Genomic DNA, 8,203 nt, shown 5'->3' on the forward strand with positions numbered 1-8,203 from the left:
AAACTGCAGTGACACCCTCGCGACCAAGCGATTGATGATCTGGAGCTGGTCGTGAGGTGTTAATCGCGTCTCATTACCCCACGTATACTATACGATGCACGACGCAGGATGAAGGCCAAAATCGGGCCGATCGCCAAAACGGTCGCACGACTCAAAAATCGGCTCAAAATGGGCCAAAAATCGCACAGTGTAAGCCCAGCATAAGTCCAGCATAACAGTGAAACAGATTCATCCAGACACTGACATGTGGTTGATGCTGCTGGTGACAGACACAGCGGATCCATCTTCAGTCAGCACAGACACATGTGTGGTACCCATGCTCTCCAGATACGGAGTGATGCCGTAATACTGGAGATCGTGAGTCTTGTCGCTGCTGATCAAGATCCGTATGTTGTCTGCAAAGCTACCCTCTGTGAAATTCTTTGCCATCTGTTAGAAGTACAGATGGCAAAAAACAAACGCATTAGAGAAAATACAGGAATATCAAGACAAACAACAAATTAGAGCCAAATCTAAAAGGGATTTGAGTTCATCTGCTTTTAAAACTCTTATTTGTTACTTATTTATTTCAAACATTACACCGCCTGTCAGAATTATCATGTTGAAATGAAAATGCAGATTTACGGGAGAAAGCACTCTATGCAGTAATGTGAAAAACTAAGTACACCCTTACTGCTTCCATAAGAATTAAGAGGGTAAGTAGCAGCCTGATGCTGTTAATCAAATGCACTTGATCAGATGTAAGAGTGAGCACACATACATGTATAAAAGAAGACGTTTGCTAGTCTAGAGTGTTCCATTGCTTTAACACAATGCTACAATCTTCCCACGACTGGAAATTGCTGTAAATTTACCCTAAAGTCAAAGTGTGCATTGCTCAAAGAAATTGATATAAACTAGAGAAAACCTCTAAACTCACAGTACAGCGAGGAAAGACTAACACTAATGGCTTGTTTAGAAGGGTTGACAGAAGAAGGCCTCTTCTCCAAACCACCTCAACTTGAGGAGTAGTGGCTGTACTCTGAGCCCCTCCTGAGCTCCTCATCCTAACTCAGAGGCTAAGCACAATCACCCTTCAGAGGAAGCTCATTTTCACTGCCTGTATCTCTTCCTTTCTCACTACCCAGAGCTTGTGATCATAGGTGAGAGTAGGAATCTATAGACTGAGCAGTAAATAGACAGTTTCGCTTTCACACTCAGATCTCTCTTCACCACAACAGACCGCTACATTTTCTGCTTCCAGAGGTGAGGCTGTATGTAGGCGTTTGGTTCAGCATGGATTGGACGACAGGCAGAGGCAGAGGCTTTGTTGGTGTGTTCCTCAGTTACTGAAACTGACTTTGGGTTCATGGAACATCACCAACACCAGAACTGACCAAAACCAAACACAGCATATCATCACAAACACCTCATAACGAACTGTCAAGCACAGTAGTGGAGGAGGGACGGTTTGGGCTTTGGTACCTTGTGAAGCATGTAAAAGGCAGACATTTATTTGCAAACGTTCAGTTTTGCAAATGTTCAGTCATGATCCAGACCCTAGAGAGGGCCAGATTCCTCCACAGTAATGTGAGAGACTGATAAAGCCGTATAGAAAATGATTGTTTTAAGATAGTGTTGCTAAAAGTGGTTCAACACACCACTGAATCATGGAATGTACTTAGTTTTCTACAAGACTGTACAGCAAAGGTCCTGCAAGTTCTTTTTCACATTACTCTACAGTGAAGGGGAAATAATTACATGATCCCCTGATTAATTTGTAAGTTTACAAAGAAATGTCTCTGATTTATGGTACTTTTGTTTTAACGGAGACAGAATATCAACCAAACATCCAGAAAAAAAACAAAACACACATTACATAAAAGTTATAAACTGATTTGCCTGTTACTGAGTGAAATTAGTTTTGGTAAAACATGACTTTGTACTTGTTGGAGAAACCTAATGCCTGAATCTTCTTGGTGGTATTTTCAGATACTTACTTTATTTGAGTGGAACTTTGGATCTCGGATATGTTTCTTTAATCCATTGGAAAATTTGAAAGCTTCAATATAACGATGATAATATAATATTTTTTCATCAGTCGTCTTAAGTTCTGAGTTCATTTTATATCCTGAAAATATAAACAATTGTTATTTCTTTTATTTAAAATATATATTCTCACTGTATCACACTTGTAAAGATTTGATAGGACCTGTTTCTTCCATGCAAAAAACACCATATGCAACAACCAATAAATGCAATAATTTGAACAGCTCAGCTCAAAAAATAAAATGATCCAAAAGCATCACTTAGTGATTTCGAAGTATAGATGATCAGAATCTCTGCAGTCAGTGTCTAACAGGAACCTTTCATGATGTTGAGGATGAAGCTGAGGATGATTCCTCCGGCAGGGGGCGGAGGGAAGTACATCTGGTACTCTCCCAAAGGAACAGCCCACGCATCAGTCACTGTAACTTTATATGAGGCCAAGTCCTGCAGTGTGAGTGTCCCTCCTGAGCAAAAACATTGAAACAAATGGTTCTGCTAAGCACAACTGAACACAGTGCATCTCATAATCAAAACTTTTAATGGATCCAGACAGCCCACAGTGTAGCCTATGAGGGATCATGGCAGAGATTCACAGAGCCAATTGATTTGTTCGTTTGTAATTAGATCATTGTGCCTGGCAGACATAGAAAATGGTCAGAAAAGAGAGCAGGATAAAACCTGTCTGACAATACCTTCTTTCTGTATGTCACTGATTAAATCCTTCGCTATTGTTCCGCTGTAAAACACATCTGGTCCCTCATTTGCGATCATCTCCAAAGTGTCAGCCAGTTTCTCAAATTTCACAGTATCACCGGCTTTAAGAAGGTTTCCGTTCTCGTCTGAATATAGTTTCCTAAAAGACAAAGACAGGGAGATAAAACATTAATTGCTTGCTCCTCATATTTTTGAACTCACATTGTCGACATATTTCATACCGCAGTGACTGGGTGCTGCTTGTATTGATGGTTGGGAGGTATAGACTTTGGACGTAAGGAAGAGGGAATCCTTCCCTGGCCAGTTTGATGGTCGGCTGAAAGAGGTCGGCCCACAGCAACTTCCCATAAAGCTGGTGTGCCTCTGCATAACCTCGAATTTCCCCAGGAACCCCAATCCATCTGCTATCTGATCACAGTAACACATACATTTACTCATGTTTTGAGTTTACTGTAACTCCTTTATCGTCCATATGTAGCGCTTCTCTACTCTATCTGAGCACTCAAAGCGTTTTATACAACTTGTTCATTCACCCAATCACTTTGCTAGGTTTTTAGTTCTATCTAACTAACATGCATCCGTCGAGCTTCTCGATGGATGCATCAGAGAGCAACCTGGGGTTAGCATCTTGCCCAAGGATATTTGGCATGCAGACTGGAGCAGACTGGGATCGAAACAACCTTCCGGTTAGTAGGTGACCCGCTCTACTACCTGAGCTACAGCCACCCCATGTTTCTATTTGACTATTTGTTTTTACATGTCTACAGTTTTCCTGGTTTAATAATGTTTACACAATATAATTTACATACTTTACTTTCCATTTATGTCCGCCTACATTAACACTAAACTGAATAGAAGATTAATCACTTTGCTGTTCCAGCACGTGTGATCTTGCAGTGCCTTGGGTATGTAACCGCAGCTACTTGAAGTCATCCCTGTCAAAGAAAATATATCTGCAGAATGGTCTGACAGGATCTGCTGCTTATGTCATGACAGACCACCAAACAGAAGTCTTTAAACTTTGAGCCCTGAGCTTGTAAATTCATTACTCAATGTGGAGCTTCTCAAGCCGGTAATTAGGCATGACACATGGAAAGATTAAAACAAGAAAGACAGCCTACAAAAGACGCAGGGGAATAAAAAACTGATGCAGAAGTCTTATAAAAGAAAAGCAGCCTACCTTTTTTTACTTGAATAGTGCTGTTACATGACTTAAGCAGGTCAGGGTTCAAGTTTGCAGGGGCGGTCTCTCTGGAATTGATGATTTTCACTTTACCTTTGAAAAGATGAGACATTATAACTTGATTCTTCCTGAAGCGCTGCATTAGAATAAGGGGAGTGAGGGTGTCTTGTTACCAGAGACGTCCATAATTGTGAATATGGACCCCCCTCCGATACCAGCACTCTGTGGATTCATGATTGAGGTGCACAGCAGCGCAGCAATGGCGCCATCTACTGGCGAGCCGCCTTTCTGAAGAATGTCCCTAAATGAACAGAAGAATGTCCTTCATCACTTTGCGTTCCTATTTTCGTTGTCGAGTGCGCCTTAAAAGTAGGGAAATGTTTATGTTTTGCATAGACCGCTGTTTTGCAAATCACATCCAATTTCCTCTCTTATGAAATGTTACATGGTTATGTAATCGCATACTGAAGCGTGCTCATTGAACTCATGAACTCATTACTTGGGTGAGGAGCTGCCTCGTAAATAGAGAAACACCATAATCCTCCACTTCCGTGATGATGATTATCCGGGTTAAGATCCCCAAAATGTTTTAGTGTTTGCCAAACTTTGGTTAAGAAAACCAGCATATTTTGCCTTAGTTGGAACATAGTAAAGAGAGCAGTTTGGTTGAAAAGTTTCAAATGTCACTCACCGTCCGATCTCTGAACATCTCCCTGAGTCTGCGGCCACTGCAGCTTTCGAGAAAGTGCCAGTTGGGCATTTGCGTCTCGCAAGTACAGCAATACACACAATTATAGCAACCAAGCAGAGTAGTATCAGTGCGCAACAAGTGTACACTCTCGCCTTAGACCTCGCCATGGCTGTTGTTTCTCTGTGTCACCACTTCATCTGACCGACTACTTCTCTAAAATTTTACAACCTGATGAATAAATTGGGACGTGCTTGGCTCCACCCACCGCGATAAGCGCGCGGAGAGGAGGACAGGAAAGAAACCAGCTGCTGATCCAGTCTCAGAACTTTGCGCAGAGAAATCATAGAGTTGATAGAGTCGAGTAGCTCGATAAAACATGCTTATTAAAAAAATAGTGCAGCATTCTGGGATTTGCTGGAGATGCACAAAAACATTACAGCTTAAATCGTCAAGAATATGAGGTTTCATGGGGGGGGGGGTTCTTCTTTTAGTCTGGAAGCTGCTTTTTGTGTGATATCTTCACAAGTGTTTAAGCAAATGTCTGCCTTTTACATAAACCAGCCAGGGCCTGTCACAATGATATTCAGGAAGAAGTCGCAGATAACAGTGTCATATCATGTTACTATATGTTGTTGTGCTTGTTCTACAAGTGAGGCTCGTTTAGAAAGGAGAGTGCACAGCTGTAGATTTCCCTGTGGTGGAGCCCAGAATGATTGTACGGTGTCCAGCTTTCGTTTTAACGACAGGAACATATATTATAGACATACTCCAGATCTCCAAAATAACCTTCTTTTGGACCTTATTGCAAGCTTCAAAAATATGATAAAGCTGACAGATGTGCTCTGAAAAGTAAAAATGATTTCATCATCACTAAAATGTGTTTGCAAAAGAATTTGCAAAGTCATGCCGATTCATCACGAAACACTGAATCAAACTCCTTTCTAAGTTAAAAGTATCCCTATTAGTATTGGTATTGGCAATAGTGGCCCTGTATTTACTTGGTTTCAGATCAATACCAAAATGTATTGTATTGCACAGCACTACCAAACTCTCAAACCACAGGCAATGGGCGAGCCACGAGAAGGACCTCCCAGCTCAGTGAAGAGATTATGAGACAAAAAATGAATATAAGTCAATATTACCTTCAAGGTAAAGTAATAGCCCATGGCAAATTTGGAAACTGTTGGCAGTTGACTATCTTCAACACATCTGCATTTGTTTTGCAATTTTCAAGTAGGCTCATGTGTTAAAACTACCTGTGCAAGCTCAAAGTACTTCCCAAAGTCTGCATAGGCCCATCTGCTCAGTGTCCTCCTCTGTCACGCTGGTTACCATGATTTCTGGTACGATTCAGTTTAACTTACACCCACAGTGTATCAGTGGAATTCAGCTGTGTGTGTGTGTGTATCAGTGGACATAATTTTATACATAAAGGTTGGAGTGTGGCTATGAAGAAAGCTTTTCTTAAAAAAAAAGCTTAGGGACAGTTTAGGACATAATTACAAAACTTGTCCCATCCTGACGACCTCTTCCACTGTGATCTGGACCAATCTGTATTTTGTCTCTTCTACACCCTCCAACTTGAACTTAAGTATGTGAAATATACTTTTATCAAGATTAAAGAGAGTACTGCTTGCTACTGACTTTAATGTAAATTAACTTTACTGTTAACATTCCTCGTCTTTTACTTTGAAAGGTACAAATAGAAATAGTATTGGACATTCCTTTCTTTGCTACAGGCCGGGTGGGGTCCTAGTAAAGTTTGCAGTATTTACATCAGTGTTGTCTGAAGCCTGTCCATCACAGACAGTGAATCCACCCGTTGGATCTTTTAATGAATTTATTCGATGGTTCTTGGTTCCAGTCAGCTCTGTACATTTATTCGCCCCAGTCTTGGTTCCTGTATGACTGTAGCACACACACAGTGAAAGGGAGGAAAAAACACAGTTCACTGACACAGATACAGAGAAACCATCTCCCACAGAGTGTGTCTAGTAGAAACTGAAGCATAAGTTACATGACTCTTCTATAATTAACACATCAACTGTGAGCATTCCCTATTTCCCTTACCTCTCTCTCATGTTGGCCACACACCTGAGACTATTCAGACAGATCTGTTGATCACAGATAATTATGTTGTTTTCTAAAGCAGACTTGCATTTGACAACTGAAGAGCATTTTAGGCCAGTAAGTTTCTTTCTGGAATCAGTGGGCCATTCAGAGTTCATTGATGCACGCTCATTAAATGAGACCACCTCTTCCTTAAAAATAAAGTCTGCCAACTTTGACAAGAAATGAGTCGAAACACAAGCATTTAAAAAAAAAGTAATAAGAAAAATGTATGGATTTATTTGAACTGATGAAAGATGAAAAGCATTCAGTTATGTTACACGCAATAACTCCATTTGATGTTACATCTTTATGATATGTGTGATCAGTGGGAGCAGATGACTCCTCAATGCCTCATTGAAAGACCTTGTGGTTCATTAAACATGCATCTCCCTCCCACCGTCACCACCAAAGAATATTGTAAATACAATGCAGCAAACAAAGTGGTGGCCTTCCTGTACCGTGTCACATTTCTGCAGTTTCAGAACCTCAATAGAAGCCCCACATGGACCAGAAGAGTGGTTTTCTTTGTCATCACTTACCTTCCTTTGGTTTTTGTTTCTCCTATGCCAAACAAGAATCTATTAAAGATCCTTTTTTGTCTACATCTGAGTAGATGGGGCGATCGTGGCTCAAGAGTTGGAAGTTCGCCTTGTAATCGGAAGGTTGCCGGTTTGAGCCTTGGACAGTTTCGTTCGTTGTGTTCTTGGGCAAGACACTTCACCCGTTGCCTACTGGTAGTGGTCAGAGGGCCCGGTGGCGCCAGTGTTTGGCACTTGGCAGCCTCGCCTCTGTCAGTGCGCCCCAGGGTGGCTGTGGCTACAATGTAGCTTGCCATCACCAGTGTGTGAATGGGTACACTCTAAAAACTATTGTTTAAGCTCAACAAAAAAAATTAACGCAACAGTTTCCATTAATCTTTTTGCGTTAAGATAACTTGTGTAGAAATTAGTTGAACCAACAAACTACATTGAGTTAGAGGAATGAACTTTTCCTCTATAAGTAAAGGTAATTTTAATTACCATATACTTAATAATTGGTAACTTAAAAACATGTTTTTAAGTTGTTTACTCAAAAAATTTATGTTCCTCCAACTTCTTTTTCCATATTATTCAAAACTGATTTTTTAAGTGTTATGTAATTAATGATAGTAGTTACGAAAACATTTTTTTAAGTTAATCATTTAAAATATTAAGTAGCTGATTTTCTTCATTATCATCATAATTTTAGCTTTTTCTTGTTTTTATTATTGTACTAGCTTTTAAGAATTGAATGAATTCAACATTTTTAAGCAATTAACTTTTTTTATTGTTTGTACAGTTTGTACAATTTATATTTTACTTTAGGCAATTCAACACCTTATATTTAAACAGTGAAAATAAACCAGAAATCCACTTAGAAAACATTTGTACTAAGTGTTCAGTAAATGTTAACTTTCAGTGTTCAAACTTTCATGCAGTAAACACATTTAAGATTAA

The 8,203-nt window shown here is 40.0% G+C and overlaps 1 protein-coding gene across 1 annotated transcript in view; it reads right to left on the reverse strand.

Annotated features, from left to right (window-relative positions):
* Positions 1 to 4,859, reverse strand: part of LOC102298956 (glutathione hydrolase 5 proenzyme) — a 12,761-nt gene extending 7,902 nt beyond the window's left edge. The window contains exons 1-8 of the mRNA XM_005927015.3: positions 4,617 to 4,859; positions 4,099 to 4,226; positions 3,923 to 4,018; positions 2,964 to 3,150; positions 2,721 to 2,881; positions 2,346 to 2,492; positions 1,980 to 2,110; positions 245 to 429 (exon numbers count right to left, since the gene is read on the reverse strand). Of these exons, the coding sequence (XP_005927077.1) occupies positions 245 to 429; positions 1,980 to 2,110; positions 2,346 to 2,492; positions 2,721 to 2,881; positions 2,964 to 3,150; positions 3,923 to 4,018; positions 4,099 to 4,226; positions 4,617 to 4,783 (1,202 nt within the window). The 5' untranslated portion in view covers positions 4,784 to 4,859. The remainder of the gene's footprint in view (positions 1 to 244; positions 430 to 1,979; positions 2,111 to 2,345; positions 2,493 to 2,720; positions 2,882 to 2,963; positions 3,151 to 3,922; positions 4,019 to 4,098; positions 4,227 to 4,616) is intronic.
* Positions 4,860 to 8,203: the final 3,344 nt, after the last annotated feature.

The sequence above is a fragment of the Haplochromis burtoni genome, unplaced genomic scaffold, assembly GCF_018398535.1.
Source record: "Haplochromis burtoni strain Fernald_Lab_line unplaced genomic scaffold, NCSU_Asbu1 Contig_95, whole genome shotgun sequence".
NCBI lineage: Eukaryota > Metazoa > Chordata > Actinopteri > Cichliformes > Cichlidae > Haplochromis > Haplochromis burtoni.